The sequence below is a fragment of the Myotis davidii genome, unplaced genomic scaffold (genome assembly GCF_000327345.1).
Source record: "Myotis davidii unplaced genomic scaffold, ASM32734v1 scaffold854, whole genome shotgun sequence".
In the NCBI taxonomy this organism is placed as follows: domain Eukaryota; kingdom Metazoa; phylum Chordata; class Mammalia; order Chiroptera; family Vespertilionidae; genus Myotis; species Myotis davidii.
The window spans coordinates 611,148-630,475 of NW_006285939.1; the positions used below are offsets into that span (position 1 = coordinate 611,148).

At 39.9% G+C, this 19,328-nt stretch overlaps 1 protein-coding gene across 1 annotated transcript; it reads right to left on the reverse strand.

Moving 5' to 3' along the window:
* Positions 1-4,390: 4,390 nt before the first annotated feature.
* On the reverse strand, positions 4,391-17,789 carry PTPN20 (protein tyrosine phosphatase, non-receptor type 20). The gene is made up of 5 exons (XM_015559658.1): positions 17,764-17,789; positions 16,296-16,650; positions 11,849-12,064; positions 6,239-6,301; positions 4,391-5,424 (listed from the first exon to the last, which is right to left on the reverse strand). The coding sequence occupies exons 1-5, from the start codon at positions 17,787-17,789 to the stop codon at positions 5,332-5,334; spliced, it is 753 nt and encodes a 250-aa protein (XP_015415144.1). The 3' UTR covers positions 4,391-5,331.
* Positions 17,790-19,328: the final 1,539 nt, after the last annotated feature.

Sequence of the window (19,328 nt, forward strand, 5' to 3'; positions counted from 1 at the left end):
TTACCCTTTTCTTAATTCAAGGACCTTAGAATATTTTAAAAACATTTATATCCCTCTTGACCAATATGCCAGTGTTATATTTTATATAAATATTTTAATAAAAATTTTAACTTTATTTTTATTGTAGACACTATTACAGATGTCCCCATTTCTTCCCCTCAATTTCCCCATCTCCATCCAGCCCTTGCCACCCTCTTCCCCCTGTCCATCACTCATGTAGTCTGTGTATATGTTATGTATATGTTTCTTGGGTAATCCCTTCACCTTATTTCATCCAGTCCCCATGCCCACCTCCCCTCTGACAGCTGTTAGTTTGTTCCATGTATGCATGCCTCTGGATCTATTTTGTTCATCAGTTTATTATGTTCATTAGATTCTACATAAAAGTGAGATCATATGGTATTTGTCTTTCTCTGACTGGTTTATTTCACTTAGCTTAATACTCTCCATCCATGCTGTTGCAAAGGGTAAGAGATCTTTTTTAGTGCTGCATAGTATTCTACTGTGTCTACTGATGGCTACTTGAGCTGTTTCTATATCTTGGCTCTTGTAAATAATGCTGCAATGAACATAGGGGTGCGTATATTCTCTCTGATTGGTGTTTTGGGATTTTTGGATATATTCCCAGAAGTGGGATCACTGGACCAAAAGGCAGTTCCATTTTTAATTTTTTGAGGTATTTCCTTACTGTTTTCCACAGTGGCTGCAACAGTCAGCATTTCCACTAAAAGTGTACAAGGGTACCACTTTCTCCACATCCTCACTAGCACTTGTTGTTTGTTGATTTATTGGTGGTAGCCTTCTGGCAGGTGTGGGGTGATACCTCATTGTAGTTATAATTTGTATCTCTCTGATTGATTAGTGACATGAGCAATTTTTTCATATATCTATTGGCCAACCAAATGTTTCTATTCAGGTCCTTTGCTTATTTTTTTAATTGGATTGTCTACCTTTTGTTGAGTTGTATAAGTTCTTTATATATCTTGGAAATTTGCCCCTTTTTAGATGTATCATTGGAAAATATGTTCTCCTATATGGTGGATTTCTTTTCATTTTGTTGATGGTTTCTTTTGCTGTGCAGAGCTTTTTAGTTTGACATAGTCCCATTTGTTTATTTTTTCTTTGTTTCCTTGGCCTAGGAGATACACTGGCAAAAAATATTGCTATGAGAGATGTCTGATATTTTACTGCCTGTTTTTTCTAAAATTTTTATGTTTTTGCAACTTAACATTTAAGTCTTTTATCCATTTTGAGTTTATTATTATGTGTGATATAAGTTGGTGATCTAGTTTCATTTTTTTGCATGTACCGGTCCAATTTCCCCGACATCATATATTGAAGAGACTGTCTTTACTTCATATGTTTTGGCTCCTTTGTCAAATATTAATTGACCATATGATGTGGGTTGATTTCTGGGGTCTTTGCTCTGTTCCATTGTTCTATATGCCTGTTCTTATGCCAGTACTGTTTTGATTACCATAGGCTTGTAATATAGTCTGTTATCAGGTAGCATTATATCTACAACTTTGCTCTTCTTTCTCAATATTCCTGAGAATGATATTCCAACCAACTGAGCTACCCTCAAAGGCAATACCAAGATTTTTTTTTTAGTAAAATTAGTGAAGTTTGAAAAGAAAAATATCCTTTGGCATCTATACAAAGAGTATGAAGAAAATAAAATCAGGTTATTATCATGCTTTTTTACAATAACACTTTATGACAGAAAATAGGAGTAATGAATCAAGATTTTCAAGGAAAGAAAATATGATTCAAGTATTTAATATCTAGTAAAATGTATCATGATGTACAGAGGGTGCAGATGAATGTCAACATGCAAGAAGACAGAGAAAACTATTTCCAAGAAGCCTTCCAAGGGAATCTACTAAAAAACATGTTTGAGATATCAATGCTTAGAGAATTACTGACATAATGGTATTTTATATATATATAGTTTTATATAATGATTTTTAAAAATATATGCATATAAAAGAGTTACAATGGATAAATTATAATATGCAAATGATTATATCTACCTTGTTAAAATAATTATTTAAAAATGGGGAAGAATGGTATAATCCAAGAAAAAAAAAATTAAGTGTTTTTGGTAGTTGGTAATTGGTCTTTTATATTTAAGTGCAATGTAACAAAATGCCACAAGGTTAGTGGATTAAAACAATAGAAATGTCTCATCTCACAGTTTCCTGAGTCAGGATCCAGGCACAGCTGGCTGGGTCCTCTGTCCGGGGTCTCACCAGGCTAAAATTGTGGCCAGCCTGCTGCATGCCCATCTAGGGTTCCTTCAGGCTCAGCAGAATCTTGGGCTTTGTGTTTGTGACACTGAGGTTCCTGTTTCCTTCAGGGTTGTGAGCAGGAGGAAGAAATTGAAAACCTATTTGAAAAAATAATGACAGAAAACTTCCCCTAAATTTTAGACATACAAATCCACGAAGCACAGAGAGTCCCAAACAAGATGGCCCCAAAGGAGCTCATCCAAGACACATCATAATTAGAATGCTAAGGGTTAAAGACCAAGAGAAAATTTTAAAAGCAGGAAGAGAAAAGCAGTTAGTTACTTACAACAGAGGTAGGTAACAACTGTCAGCTAATTTCTCAAAAGAAACTTTGCAGGCCAGAAAAGAGTGACAAGAAATATTCAAAGTGATGAAAAGCAAAGATCTACAATAAAGATTAATCTACCCAGCAAAGCTATCATATAGAATTGAAGTTCAGATAAAGAGCTTCCCAGACAAGAAAAAGTTAAGGCATGTATCACCAGTAAACCAGCATTACATGAAATATTAAAGGATCTTCTTTAAGAAGAAGGAAAAGATAAATAATATGAACAATAAAATGGCAATAAATACATATCTATCAATAATTGAGTCTAAAAATCAAAATAAATGAACAAGGATTCTTCTAATAAAAAAATAAACTAATGAATAAAATAGAATCAGAGGCATGAATCATGGAACAGACTGAAGAAACTCAGAGAGGAATGGTTAAGGAGGGTGGAAAGAGATTAACTAAATAACTTAAGTGCATAACCCAGGGAAATAGACAATAGGGTGGTGAAGGCCGGAGGTGGGGTAGGATCCTGGTGGAGGGAGGCAATGGGGAGGAGAGGCCAGAGACATCTGCAATAATTTCAACAATAAAGATTTTTTACAAGGAAGGAAGGTGCAGAGGGAGAAAGGAAGAAAGAATGGAAGGAGAAAAGAGAAAAAAAACAGAATGAATAAATAATACATGGTGGGAAAAATAAAAATAAATTACTAAGACTTATATGAAAATAAAGCCTACAATGTCTATATCAGAGAAGACTTGGTCTAACACGTAAGTCCATCAAGCACATAAAACTTTTTAAATATGTATTTAAAGTTGAAAGGTAATAGATGCATATATGATTATATTTAAATACTTTTTAATTTTCCCAAATAAGCATTCATATACTCACAAAGATGTCAATGGGAGTTTCATATTCATATCATAGGCAAAAATTGATTTGTTGTTTTATGAAACTTAGTATTTCAATTAGTCAAGTTTTCAATTTGAAATTCACTTCCCAAAAATAAAATCAAAACAAATACAATCAGTCTTCTCATATTTACTTATTTAACTTCCCTGACAAATGAAAAATTAGTCCAGCTATAAAAATATAAGGCACACATTAAAGAAAAATAGTCAAAAATTGAGTTTTTCTTTACAAGAATATTTTAAGGCCCAAGTAATAAAAATGCAAGAGACAATACATAGTAAATATTTCCATTTAAATAACAGCATGAAATCCTCAGGAGTATTGTTGTCTATTATTTTATAAAAACAGAGGGAAAGATTAGGAATACAAATATTAAAGGCCAATAATCAAAATTAATGTTTAGCATAGACTACTATTTATATGAACAATGTAAATAGGTAGAATCATCTATCTGACTTAATATAAAATAGATTTCTGGCATATAATTATTGTAAAAATGAGAATGATCATTTTAATTCATCCAATTCAAGTATTCATTCAGCCAAGGGAACAATATAAGCCTCTTAAAAATTCAAGATCTACAGCTTAATATTAGAAATTTTGTTAATATAATACATAGAATATTCTGATCTTTACTGAATTACACTTTACAAAGATGTATATTCAAGTGCTTTATAGCTTAAAATAAAATCTAACTGGTCACTAAAATTCTTTGATAAAATTATCACTGTAATTGTATGAGGCAAAGTCCTATAATAAGATGAATGTAATAATGGCCACAATCTTTTCAAAAACAGAATATGGAAGTTTTCATTTTATGAATTTGGTTTTCCAAAATTTGGTTCCCAAAGCCAGTTTTTAAATGTTACAGCGGGGGGTGGGGGTGGGGGTAAAAATTAAATGATTTAATAGAACTCTGAAGAAAAAAATAACTCTCCTAGATCTTAGTTTGAAAAATATATCTGGCGTAAGGGATTCAAAATTACATAATAATGCTTATATCAAAGTCTATTAGTTAGCTAAAGGGCAAAAACTAAAAAGCAAGCAGAATGTAATATTTGCTTTCAACAAAGCAGACTGAGTAATGTTAAGTGTTAGGGTGGGATAGGAAAGAACTCAAGCCAGGCAAAAGTTTCCTCTTGGACCTTCTCTATAAACAGCTATTTTCGTTTTGGACTGTTCCTCAGTGTGCTCATGTGATGGAGGGAGGAAGTCTGCCCACCCACAAAAAGCTCCCCACACCAACAGGTCTTTGTCCAGTGGTTCTAGAAAGGCAGCTGGTCCTCTGAGCTCCCTGGGAGTCCATGGGACTTGGAGGTACAGAAAAATGGAGTCCAATTTGCATAACACATTAAACCATCCTAATAGGAATCTTCAGTGAACTGAGTTATTCAAATGTCAGCTAATAGTATAGATTCTAGCTAATAACCATGGATAAGTATCTGTCTTGAAAATGCCTGTAAGAAGTCAGTTTATGGGTTCTAGGTCCTCCCAGAATCAGGGCTTCCTAAGGTCTGGGAAATCCTCAGCTCCCTTTAGCTATCTTTCCAGATAAAAGCTTAATGAATATAGTTTAAGTCCTTTATTGGGCTCTGTAATCCCTTCAACCAAATAGGCTGCAGTTGTTTTAAGAAACTTTTATTTCATTGGAAAATGTGGGAGGGTATTTTGATATTATCTAAGTAAAATCAGTGGGTAGACACTATTCACCCCAAACCAAAGAGTGCTGCCTTCAGGAGTTGTCCGAAAGGAAATCAAATGATACACCGAGAGAGCATATTGTGCACACAGCAGAGCCCTTCCTTCAGCACAACCTGTCATGCTCTGTCTGAGGAAGCTCCAGGCCACCTGGTATGTCAAGTGTGATGCAACTTCAGTCTTTCTAAATCCAAAGTTACAAGCTTCCGAAGAACTTCAAGCACAATTTTATAACAAAACCAATACTGCTCCTGTAGACATATATAAGGAAAACAACAGACCGTTAAGTAACTGAATACCAATATCCACTTTCAGAGAACACATTTGTAATTTTCAGCCACAGAGAAAGTTCCTAAAGAGCACACATTTAACTAAGAACTTCTATACATAAATATATTTTTTTAAAATATCAGAAACATAAATGATCACAATATAGTTCTTGGTCTAGACTAAAGGCTTAACTGAATAGAGGGGAAACACTCTCAAACTCATTCTGCTTATGTTTTCCTTGGATGAATCACACTTTAAACTTTTTTTAGATATAGCCTCAGGTCTCTCAGACAACAATAGTTCAAATAAAATGCTCCATATTACTCAATGTTGGCCTAAAAACAGGTCAGCCTGAAGATTCAGGGATACCTATTTTCATTATCCGTACTATCTTAACCCCCAAAATGACTAATAATTAACCTGTGAAAGAAATGATAGTTTTATGACTATCATGACTAATGAGATTAATATTTTAATGGCAAGTCAATATCCCAGAATTGCTATCCATAAATTTATGAAAATTCATTGAGACATGTTTCTCTAACAAAGCTTGTGTGTGGACACTGGGAGACTTGGTCTCAGTCGCAGCTCTTCCATTTGCTATCAGAATGAAGTTACTTCATGGAAAAGACTGCATTGTTCTGAACTTGAAGGTCTGCATCAGTAATGTCTATCTCAAAAGTGAGAACTCAGTGAGCTCATGTAGGTGAAAGAGCTCTATAAATTGTAATATGTTATATAGTGAATCTCTATATTCATTATTCTTCAAATTAGAATTATGACATGAGAGCTTACCTTTGTTTGAACCATGCCATAACGTTGTGCTCTCATTTGGGCCACGATATCTTTGATGTTGAACTGCAACAGGATGACAGTAATTCTACGTTATCCATATAGAGCGAAACATAAACCCACAATTGCCAAATGAGTACTCAAACTGCTTTCTAGTAAAAAAGATGCCAAGATTTAACCAGAAAGGTCTCATTTTCAGTCATAAGAAATTGCACTATTTTAACCTAGTCTAATGGATAAGCAACACTTGTATAGTGGGTTTCCAGGAAAAAGCAGGAAGCAATCAAATAACAAGAAATGCTCTCCAAAAGAAATAACAACAAATTTCCCCCTGTGTATACTTTCTATTCTCCAAAGAGAGACCTTAAAGCGGCACTATAACTCTGATAAAGTCTGATGCATGGAGGACTTGTTCTGGCCACAATAACAGCACAGCTGTTTTCCATAAAGAAAGTCCTCTTGACTCAAACGGAGACCCTGAGCAACAGCCGGCCCGACGCCAGATTCTACACGTGTGCATGGAGATCTGCTCTGCCCAGAGTAGTTGCTGCCTGGGGCAGGCCTGCAAAGGGCTGTTGCTGAGCCACAATGCGATCAGTCCAGAAATGAGCAGTACGTTTTAGAAACTCTTAGGGCAGTCTGCCATTGGCACAGGCTAAGAGGTGTCATCAGCAGAACAGTGCACAGACCAGCTAGGGCGCTGCTCAATTTTCCTGAAGTCACATTTGGTGCAAGCTGAGGACCAGCCATGTGCTGTAAGACCATGTTGACACCTGAAAATTTTAAGATTTGTCAACCATAACCCAAAAGTATGTAAAAATCAGAGAATATAAGCATTCCTTTACCTTTATAACATGTAATTTTTATAATAATTTTAAATCTAATTTAGCCTTAAAATTTTTATATTGAAATAATTATATATGCAAAGTAGGTTGCCAAAAATACGTATCGAGAAATCCTGTGTATCCTTCACCCAGTTTCCCCAAATTATAACATCCAAGATAGTGACAGTATAACATCAGAAGCAGAAAACTGACATTGGTACAACCCACAAAGCTTATTCAGATTTTGCCAGTTTTATATGCGATCATTTGTGAGTGTGTGTGTTTGTGTATTTTTGGTTCTGTGCAACATTATCACATATGAAAATTCATGTAACTGCAACCACAATCAAGATCCCTGACCATTACACCACCAGATTTCCTTATGCTATCTGTTAGAACTACCATCTACCACAACCCCTCACCCTTGGCAACCAGGGAATCTGTTCTCCATCTCTATAGTTTGTTTCAAAAGGATTATATGAATGGAATAATGAAATATATAACCTTTTGAAAAGGACTTTTTTTCATGCATCTTAGTTGCCTTGAGACTCATCAAAATTGTTTTGCATATTAACAGATCTTTCCTTCTTGTTGCTAAATAGTATTCTAGGGTCTGGAAATGTACCAGGTTTTAACCATCAACTTGCTGAAGGACATCCAGGTTGTTTCCAGTTTGGGGCTGTTATGAATAAATCTGCAGTGAACATTTGTGTGCAGGTTTTTGTGTGAATATGAGTTTTCATTTCGCTGGGATAATTAACCAAGAGTGCTATTGTTGGGGTTATGTGGTTAAGTTTAGTTTAGAGTTTTAAAGAAACTGTAGCATTATTTGCCAAAATCGGTATACTATTTTTAATATATATATATATAACACTCAATGCAAGAACTTCCCCCTGATGGTCAGTGTGCTCCCACAGCCAACCTCCCGCAGTCCCGCCCCCCTGGCCACCTGGCCAACCTCCCGCAGTCCCTCCCTCCTCCTTCGCCTCCGGCCTGCAGGCCTCAATCAGCCATTCTCCAATCAGCCCTGATTGCCAGCCACACCCAGGGGCTCCACCCATGCACTAATTTCATGCACCAGGCCTCTAGTGCTAGAATAATTGAACATCTATAGGGCAACAATAAAAAGAAAGAAAGTCAACCTCGATCTAAACCTCCACCTTATACAAAAAATTAACCCCAAATAGATTATGGGCTTAAATGTAAAACATAAAAGTATAGAGCTTTGAGAACACAGCAGAGAAAAACTTCTTTGGGACCTAGGCTGATGAGTACTTACACTTGGCACCAACAGCATGAAATCCTGTGGGGTTTTTAAAATTTATAATTTAAGGTTAGATAAATTGTGAAAATGAATTTGTATTTATTTAACCTAAGTTTACTGATGGCAGAACAAGCTTCTGGACTGGGCTGTCAGGGAAAGCACAGCTTTCGGAATGGAGCTTCAGTGACTAACCACATGAGGATCAAAAAAGTGATGCAGAGAAACAAAGGCCAAAAAAGCTCACAGTAATTTTACCTGGAATTATAATTCCTTACATACTTTAAGGGGTTTTACAGCTATTATTCATTGTGAATTGCTAAAACCACATGTGTGTTATTATTTATTAATCACTGTATTATTATTTATTAGTATTAACCTACTTTTGCCTACCACTGTATGTGGCAGAAAAGTTAAAGTACCATTTTCTAATGACACCACAGCTTAACAAGATCAGGGACTGGTTAATGATGGAAGTGGTACTAATTCATGAAACAGAAGTAGCAAATTATTTACCACTGTAACTTAATAAACACATAGATATTGCTTACACAGTAATTCATTCAGTATATGTGTGATTTGAACATGATGAGACATGAAAGAAGAAGTCTCTTTTCTCAGTTTGATTGCTGACAAACACAATTATACAGCTCTACACTGTATAAAAATGCAACGTACAACATCGTCAACAACTGTTGCTCAGAGTGTAAGTTTTGTGAAGGATTATGTTCTGGTAGTAGAGCTGCAATGACCATAAAATAGTCGAAGGTAGTGACGCAGATTAAGGAATATGCCAGAAGGCAAATCAACACACTGCTTCATCAAGACGGTTTTAATAAAAAAAATAAAATTTAAAAAAAACAAAACACCTGCTGGATGATCTAAACTGTGTGCTTAGTGGTGCAGTAGAAATTTGGACTACTCACTTTTCTATGTGATAGCTGGTGACTGCCTGTGAGCGGCTGCTACTGCTGCAGGTGTGCAAGGGAAAGCTGTGTGCAGAATGTCTGAACTCAGAGCAACCTAAGTGTCTCCAGAGTTTCAGGGATTGTAAGCAGGCTTGATTAACTATGAAAATTGCTCTACAAATAACAATTAATGAAAAGAAATAGATGGTTACATATTCTCAGATGTTCATATCCTTTAACATTATAATAAGTTAATCCTAAATGTCAAAGGTCACACTTGTCCAGCCACATGTGGCTGTCTGCAGCTTGCAACATGTAAGCCTCCCCATGTGAATTCCCAGCACGCACATGGTCTACAGCTGCTCACGCGACCAGCACGCTGCTCATGCTTCCCAGTGGTCGGTAAACTCATTAGTCAACAGAGCCAAATATCAACAGTACAACGATTGAAATTTCTTCTGAGAGCCAAATTTTTTAAACTTAAACTATATAGGTAGGTACACTATTATTTTTTTAAGTATTTTATTTTATTTTATTTTTTAAATATATTTTATTGATTTTCCACAGAGACAAAGGGAGAGAGATAGAGAGTTAGAAACATCGATGAGAGAGAAACATCGACCAGCTGCCTCCTGCACATCCCCTAGTGGGGACATGCCCGCAACCCAGGTACATGCCCTTGACCGAAATCGAACCTGGAACCTTTCAGTCCACAGGCCGATGCTCTATCCATTGAGCCACAACCGTTTCGGCAGTACATTGTTATTAACTCAATTAGGGTACTCCTAAGGCTTAGGAAGAGCCATACTCAAGGAGCCAAAGAGCCACATGTGGCTCACGAACCGCAGTTTGTCGACCACGGTTCTAGACCATCTAGCAATGCACCAAACTGCCCTAAGTGCTTCTAAAAGCTTCCTCTCGATTCCTATAAAGCAATTTCTGCAGATATCAAACATCTACAGACTGATGCTGATCCAAGGCCACACCCCCCAGAGCTCTGGTGGAAAGCATTTCTGAAGAGTAGAGAGGGGCATCAGTACGAATATGTGACAGCTCAAGGCTTTATGGAAAACCAATAAGGAAAAAATAGTGTATTTCTTATTTTTGAACCACTATATTTCATCAAATCTAAGGCATTCTTGATTGTAAAATGCATCATTTATACACACTGTCAATTAAACAGACAGATGACACCATAAAACACATTAGGATCTAAAGAAGGTACAATGTGGGAAAAAGACAGTGCTCCTTAGGGTTATGAAATAGAATATTTACAGTTTTACATTTCTACAAGGGATATAAAATAAAGATAAACAAACTACTTAAGAAATTATGATGAAAAATATATAAAAGAAAAATTATACTAATGCATTTTCTGCTAACAGGACAAAAGGTAACATCAGACACACTTAGCATTTTTTAGAACATTTGTCTTTTGGGGGGCTAGCCAGTTTATATTCTTTCTATGTGATAAAGCCCTAAGTTTACTCTGGAAAATCATTCCTCTCCTCTTCTCAACCGTTAAGGCCTGGAGCAGCCCTGACTGGCCTACACTAACCAGCATCTCCCACAGGGACTAGTTCAGGGAAGGGGCAGCCTCAATAGGAACTCAATCGGAAACAGTGAAATGCTAGGAGATACTGGGCTCAAGATTCTGAAAAGAAGGAAAACTGCTTGCCCCTCCTTCAGGAGTGACCGGGAGAGGCCATTTTCCTATCCTCCCACATCATGCACCCTGAGGTCCAGGGCCCAAGCAGCATCTGCTGTCACTGTCGAGTACAACTACCCAGAGTCTGTGGAGAAGAGTCTGAGGCCTGTTCCGACAACAGCCTGACTGCAGCGCTGTCTGCCAGGCACGCCCACACCCTGTCGCCTGGACTAAGCCATAGGGTCACACTCCTGGGCTTGACTGTGGTCAGAGCCCCGCCTGCTCAGTGCACGCACGCCCTCCCACACTGCTGAAGCGCAGAACGTTCAGCAAGTAGCCTGTTTGGCCACAGGTCTAAAGTCACATTACCCCATCAGTGTAAGCAATAATAAAGGCGATAGTATAATCACCACGTGTCTAAATTAAGAGGAAAGTAAAGAATTGCTAATGAATAACTCAAATCCAACAATATTATTATCCATATTTTATATATGAGCAAACTGGGTTGCAGAGAAGATGAACAATTCGCACAAAGTCGCCAAAAGTCTACAGTATGTGGCAAAACTGGCAGTCACACCCGAGCCTCTCAATCGCTCTGAAGTCTGCATTGTTTTCAATGTGCTACATGCATGTCGTTCTGTCCATTCAAAACAGGCACATGTCACCAATCTTCTCCAACAAGGCCGGGAAGAGGCCCCTGGGGGTGGAAGGCAGAGGAAGGAAGATGAACTCACACTCAGTGTGTAGGTACTATGTTCGAAGCCATTCGTTTCATTATGTACTTCAGTCCTCACAACCACCTCCAGGAACCTGCAGCAGTTAAGGAGCAGGTTCCCAAAGCTCATGTCTCTTTACTAAGTTGCTCCTAGTAACTAAGTTGCTCTTAATAACTAACTAAACATCAGCTGTTGGAAGACTGTTGAAAGTAGAGTTTTACTGATACGGGTTTATCTACTTAATTCCCACACTTACTGCAAAGTTCTTTTCAATGGCACAGAACACCACATCCATACAGATGAACACCCCGGTCCGGCCCACGCCTGCGCTGCAGTGAACCACGATGGGTCCTGTCAGGTGGATGCTCCTCACATAGCGGACATACTGTATGAAACACTCTGGTGGTGCAGGAGTGCCGTGGTCTGGCCAGTTGGTGAACTGCAACTGTTTTATAAAGTGCCTAGTTCTTGTCTGTTGAGAAAGGGAAAAAGAAGGGGAGAGATAGAGAAGACAGATATATCAACCTCTTATATTAAAGATAATATTTTAATTTCTAATATACCAGAAATAATAATGATAATAATAATAATGGCTATAGGTACTACAATAATAAACATATGAATACCAACAGGAAACATGAATTGGGCACTTGTTCTGTTCAGGTACTGTGCATTATAGCTTTTAATCCTCACATCAGTGTTTGGAGGTGGCACTATTTACCCTCATTTTAGAGATAAAGAAGTCAGGATTAGCGTGACTGAGAGATGTAAAATAGGTCAGAACTGAGACTACCAAGTAGGCCTCCTGAATCCAAGTCTACTATCTTTCTTCTGCACCATGAGGCTGCAGAAAAAAACAGGAATTCAAAGATGGCCCAACATATTATGAATAATATAGAATAGCACTCTTTCTTAGCTTAAATATCATTAAGTTTAATTAAAACAGATATGTGCTATCAAGTTGCTTGACCGGGAGCACCAATGCCCTCTGCCAATGAGGACAGGGTGGTTGATGACCTGTGCTGAGCCCCTGGATGTGGAGTCATGAAACTCCTCAAGACTGACAGATTAAGCACTTGGAGTTTTCCAATCATCCCTTCCAAAGGGATAACCTCTCTCAGGGTCCTCCCTCATTTAATTTCACTGGGGACCCATGGGGAACACTCAGGGTGGGTTCTCACTCCTCTCCTGCTGCCCTAGTGCACCAGTTTTCCTAAGTTCCAAATAGAAAGCTCAAGTTTGAATCATCAGCACCTAAAAGTCAGTGATGAAAACAATCCTTGAAAATCCTGTGAAGGCATGAGTTTTAGGGTAACTCTCACCCTATCACATATTTCAAGGACTAAATCTCTCCTGCTGCTGTTGACCATGGAGAGTTGCTTTCCTGACTGACCCAGTGCCATGAAGACAGGCCGCTGATGCAGGTTCTCCAAACAGAACCACATGGGTCTGAGGCTTGTGGGCCTCAGCCCAAAGGCCACCATCCTGGCCTCCCTTGCCAAAATTCCGTAAGTGGATCCCAGAACTTGAGTCCATGCAGACAGACCATGCATCTGTGCCTCCCGCCTGGCGTACATTCTCCAAGCATGCTGCCCTCTCCTGCCGCGGCAGGCATCACACCCCATTTGGAACTGATGTGGCTGGTGTCTTTTAAAAAATATATATTTTATTGATTTTCTACAGAGAGGAAGGGAGAGGAATAGAGAATTGGAAACATCGATGAGTGAGAAACATCGATCAGCTGCCTTCTGCACATCACCTACTGGGGATGTGCCCGCAACCACGGTACATGCCCTTGACCGGAATCGAACCCGGGACCCTTCAGTCCATAGGCCAACGCTCTATCCACTGAGCCAAACCGGTTAGGGCTGGTGTCTTCCTCCCATGCTAGCCTGCAAGTACTCTAAGACTTGAGACTGTGTCTCTTTATATCCCCAGCCCCTGACATGCTACTTGGTTAACAGGACGGAATCAACAGGTATCAAGGGAATGAGGGATCAGGCGAGTCCCCAGGTATACAGAACAAGCATGGTGCCCAGCACACAGCCAGCAAGCTCTGCATCCATGTCAGTCATTGTTATTCCTGACATCCTGCTCCTCACTCTGGGCTCATACCCTCCTCATTTGCAAATCTGCCTCTCCCATCCCTCCCTACTCCTCTCTCTCTCAACTTCTCCCTTTGCACACAGGGCCACCATCCCACAATAATATCTTAGAAACCCTAGTCACCTCCCTAAATGTGCCTCGCCACACCTCGCTTCAGTATGAAAGACAAAGAACATCCAGGTCAACCGAAAAATTTTGAAGACCAACAATTACAAACATTATTGGATGAAGATGCATGTCAAACTCAAAACCAACTTGCAGAAAGATTAAAAGTTGGTTACCGCCCCGCCTCCCACAGGCATGTCACTGTCTCTGGCGCTCTGATCTAGGCCCTAGGTATCACAGAGCACAGAGACTAGGTTACATACTGCTTGCTGCCGACTCCCGTTTCCAATTCACTATTCCTTCTCCTTGAAAAAAACAAAACTCTCTTCCTTTTGAGCTTCATACCTCCTACCTTCATCTTTTCATTGTTATAACCCACTAGCTAGACCTCCTGTTTCATCTGCTACATTCACAGAACATCCTGACCTTCTCCCTACCACAGGTTCTGACACCATCCAGGGCACAGTCTTCCCACAGTGCCACCGATATTCTGAATCACAGCACCTTTATTTCTCTCTTGCAGAGGAGAGACTCCTTCCTCCTAGTCCTCACAGTGAGGAGCACCACCTGCAATGTCAGGGATCAAAAAGCTTCCAGTTCTTCAAATCCACTGCCACTGTCTGACCAGAAGCCTATATGCTAGCACCTCATTTGTGCGTCACTTCAATGCAACCAAGTGCACTCTCCTGTCCCTTGTGTCCTCCACGTACTCCTAGTTGACTGGCCAGATTTCATTCATCTCTCTAAATTAAGACTTCATGACTAATTATCAGAATCATTCTCTTACAAACTGTCAACTCCCTTTATCATTTGAATCTTGCCACAGATTACCCTGGGCCAGTCCCATAACCAGTGAACAGAAATCCCATAGTCTGGCTGTCGGGGAGAAAATCATCACATAGTTGCCTATTTTATTGCAATTAAAAATGTATAGGTTCCAATCTCAATGCCTCCAGAAACCCTTTTCCTAGTCATTGTGCTCTAATCAAATCAACTTCTTTGGTGATGACTCCAAATATCATCCCTTTTTTTCAAGCTTCCTGTTTAACTCCCATCCCATTCATTCCTACGGAACACACGTATCACGTACTTGCTAATCAAATCCACTTAGAGAAGTTAACTCATCACTTCCTCCTATAAATCACTGCTTTTCTATTTTCTGAGTCTATAAGAGCAAGAAATCTGTGAATTACTCCAGACAACACTTCCCAACAAAACTTTCTATAATGACGCAGATGTTCTATATCTGTGCTGCCCAATATGGTAGCCTCTGGTAACATGGGACTGCTGCAGGTGAAAAATAGATTTGTTATTTTATGTAAGTTTAAATAACTTAAACTTAAATAGCCACATTTGGCTACCATTTTACATAGCATACTTTTGACCACTCTTTCTGTCACTTATAAGTCAAAAGTCATAAGTCACATATAAGTCTGCCAATGTTATCTAAAAAACACCAAAGTTTCTGCTTTCCATCTCAATGCCAACTTCCCTAGATGACAATGGCACTTTCTTACTAAAATTCTTCAATGTCTCGCAATTATCTTCATAATAAAGTTTGGCTCCTTCACTAAAATCCAAGAAATTTCATGTTCTGGTTTGCCCCTGCTTACTTTCTATAACCCCATCTCATCTCTCATTACCTCCTGGCACTGCAATTTTATGTTCCAGAAACATTTAACTACTTATATTTCTTTATATATACCGCGTTCCATTTTATATCTTGATAATCTACTCCCTCTTTCCATCTTTCTCATTTGGGTAATTCTCAATTCAGATGCCACTGCCTCCAACAAACCTTCCCAAAACTACAAGTAATGCTAAGTACTTCCCTCCAAAGCTCCCTAACTCTCCACATGGATCGCAACATTACCACTGAGCACACCAAACTCACCACCACTCTGTAAGGGTGCCTGGCACATTCCTAACATGCCTTCACATAACTAACATACCTTAAAGACTCAATACACATCTGTCACACTTCGCAGAAGCAGCCCAAGTACATCCCAGGATTAGGCAACTTCCAATACTCACTCTCTCACTCCATTCCCTCCTTCCATTCCTTCCTCTCGCCAGCCAGTGTTTGATTAAGCACAAGTGGAAGTGGTGAGGTCTTAGTTTCTAATGCCAGAGAGAAGTAAAACTAAGTTATTTAAAAAGTATCCTGGTTGCCGAAACCGGTTTGGCTCAGTGGATAGAGCGTCGGCCTGGGGACTGAGAGGTCCCAGGTTCGATTCCGGTCAAGGGCATGTACCTTGGTTGCAGGCACATCCCCGGTGGGGAGTGTGCAGGAGGCAGCTGGTCGATGTTTCTCTCTCATCGATGTTTCTAGCTCTCTCTCTCCTTTCCTCTCTGTAAAAACTCACTAAAATATATTAAATAAAAAAAAAAAAGTATCCTGGTCTATACGCTACCTTATGCCTAACTTCTCACCCTGACATGCATGCTTATATAATGAAATATGTATCTGATACTGATTTTTAAAAACTTACAGACTTCCTCACAACTTGAAATATTCGAATGGTGAAATATGGAAGTATCTGGTAGTTCTCCAGGAAGATACGACAGTGTTTCAGTTCCAAAGGCTTCTTCGTAGAAACGGGCCAGTAATGATGGCATTTGGGAACTCCAGCTTCTATCTCTCTGGTTATCATGACAATAACATTAGAGTTATTTTCCAAAATCATTTGCCAAAAGTCATCTGTGGTAGTTGGCAGTGGCCCTTGGGTAGCGATATAGAAATACTCTTCTCCAGAATTGGTTATCCTAATATAACTAGCATTAATGTAGTCCTTGTTTTCTCCAAGAGGAACACGTGTTGAATCATCTATTACAAAACAGAAACATCTGGTAGATAAGGAAAAGCAGAAGACACAATACACTCAGACTTCCTGAAAGCACTTAATGCAGATAAATCCATTGATCTCTTGGCCCAATAGAGAAGATGGCATACATTTGAGTCCATATATTTAAATTCTTCTCTCCCCAAAACTTATTGGCATGACCTAAGAAATATACAATTAGGGAAGTTTTTTTATTTTAAATCATTTTCTACTAAACAAAGAAGGATGCCACCAGTATTCAGATACTGAGGGATTTCTGCTACGCGAGCACAGGTAGGATTAGGTCAAAAGAGGGACCTACTAGTCTGCAACTGAACACAGCCAAGGAGGAGCCCTCGGAGGGAGCAAGTGGAGAGCATTCCCAAAAATCTGGGGAACCTGCAAGCCCCAAACAGCAGAGCCAGGGGAAAATTTGGCAATAACAACTAAGAACTGAGGTAGTTGATCAAATACAAACACTAGCATAACAGATTTCTATCAATGCCACAAACATGCAGCCAGCCATCTGAATGTCGATCCTCGGTTTCATTGGTGAAGCGGCAATTTCTAATCAAAGCAGAGGAATTATGGGAAACTGATGCTATGAAGGGGATTTGTTCCAAGCAACATGGGACTCACCTGACATGAAGTATTACAAATATGAGAGGGAAAAGCAATGACTTGACTCACTAACAAACTCCACCAGCCCAGGAGTGGAGTTACAGAGACACCTGGAGCTCTGGGTCTCCCATGGCTCCTCGAGGAGAGAATGAAACCCTCAACAAAGGAGGAGCCCGCCCGCCCAGCCAGGAGCCATCACACCAGCAGTCTGTTCCTATGACCCCAAGTCATGGGGACTGCTTATTTAACAAATATACTATGACAAAGTAATTGGCAAGGGGCTTACACAATTTCCAACAGAATCCTTCTCAAATTCCAACACAGTAAGCATAAACCATCCCTTCTAAATATGAATAAATTGGAAAAATAATCACTAGGTACATAAAAATATACACTACTTCACAAAAGGAGACCATTCTGAGAAATCAGAGCAAATGTCCTCCTTTCTAAAAGAGAAGAATGACTTAAAAACTCCGATTTGTTTATATATAAAGAACTTACACAAGTCAATACCAACAAGACAAACAACTGGCTCTCCGACATCCCCCAAAAGGTCCCGGATTGTGAGAGGGTGCAGGCCAGGTTGAGGGACCCCACCGTTGCACAATCTCCCGGGGAGGGGCCTCGGGAGGGCTCCAGGGCATATCCGGCCCATCTTGCTCAGTCCCAATCAGCCGGACCCCAGCAGCAAGCTAACCTACCAGTCAGAGCATCTGCCTCTGGGTGATCAGTGCACATCATAGAAGCAGTTGAGCACCTTAGTATATCATTAGCATATTACATTTTGATTGGTTGTTCGGTTCTGCCATTCGGTCTTTTTGCATATTACCCTTTTATTATATTGGATTTTTATAGAAAATATGTACTACTTTATGATAAAAAAGCATTTTTTAATTTTCAAAAGTGAGATAAGAATAGAAAAAGTTTGCTTTCAGATAAAAACCACAATAACTCAGAGGGTGATGTCAGCATCATGGTGGAGTGAGAAGACTCCTTTATTCTCTTCTTAAAATTACAAGTTAGACAATTATAACTCAGCAAAGGACCCCCTGCTCAACACACAAAGATACCTGACCTGAAAGAGCCACCTGTCAGAACATCTGAAGGTGGGAAGATTTGAATGAGCAGGAGGGGTGGACAGGGAAGGAAGGGGAGGTTGCTGCAGATGCAGCCCAGCACCCACTGAGGTTCCAGTGAGGGCAATAGTGGAGGACTGGATGCAAGACTCACACTAGAGCCTGGAGTGTAAGAGGGACAGAAGCAGTGGTCTCCCAAGAAAAGGCATCACCTTTTCTCTCTCCCCATTACAGCAGACCCCTTGCAGAGATGGCTGGAAAGCTTCAAACAAGAGCAACTATGATAGCCATTACTGGAAGAGGGGTGGAGCCACACATGCTTTCATAGCCTAACCCAGCCGTGGGCAAACTACAGCCCCCGGGCCGGATCCGGCTCATTTGAAATGAATACAACTAAAAAAAAAAAAGACCATGCCCTTTTATGTAATGATGTTTACTTTGAATTTCTATTAGCTCACACAAACACTCCATCCATGCTTTTGTTCCGGCCCTCCGGTCCAGTTTAAGAACCCATTGTGGACCTCGAGTCAAAAAGTTTGCCCACCCCTGGCCTAACCCATCCTGACAGAGCCCAGTAAAGAAAGCTGAGAAGACCTGGACAGGTCATTGTGCCCATGGCCACTGCTGGCAGGAGGGTGAACCTGCAGGAGTTCAACCTTACCACCCTAGCAGAGCCAGATAGAGAAAACTGAGATGCCTTAAATAGTTCAATGATGAGGCTGGTAGCTGAGGGCGCGGTTGTTGTTTTCAATCGGGAGGGAGTCTCAGATTCTGAGCTCCAGTTCTGGGCAAGTCTCTAGGGACCCAGACTCAAATGGGAGAAGCAGGACTGTCTGGCATCAGTCGGAATGCGAGGGCAGCTTTCTCTGCAAGGTTTGCAGCGGTTGCTGGGACTCTGAGAGGCAGAGCCTCTGGGGACTGGACTGAGAGCAGCCATAACTGCTCCCTCCACCCGCTCTGTTGATCCCTTGCCACCCACCCGCCCCGCCCAAGCCCTGCGCAGCGC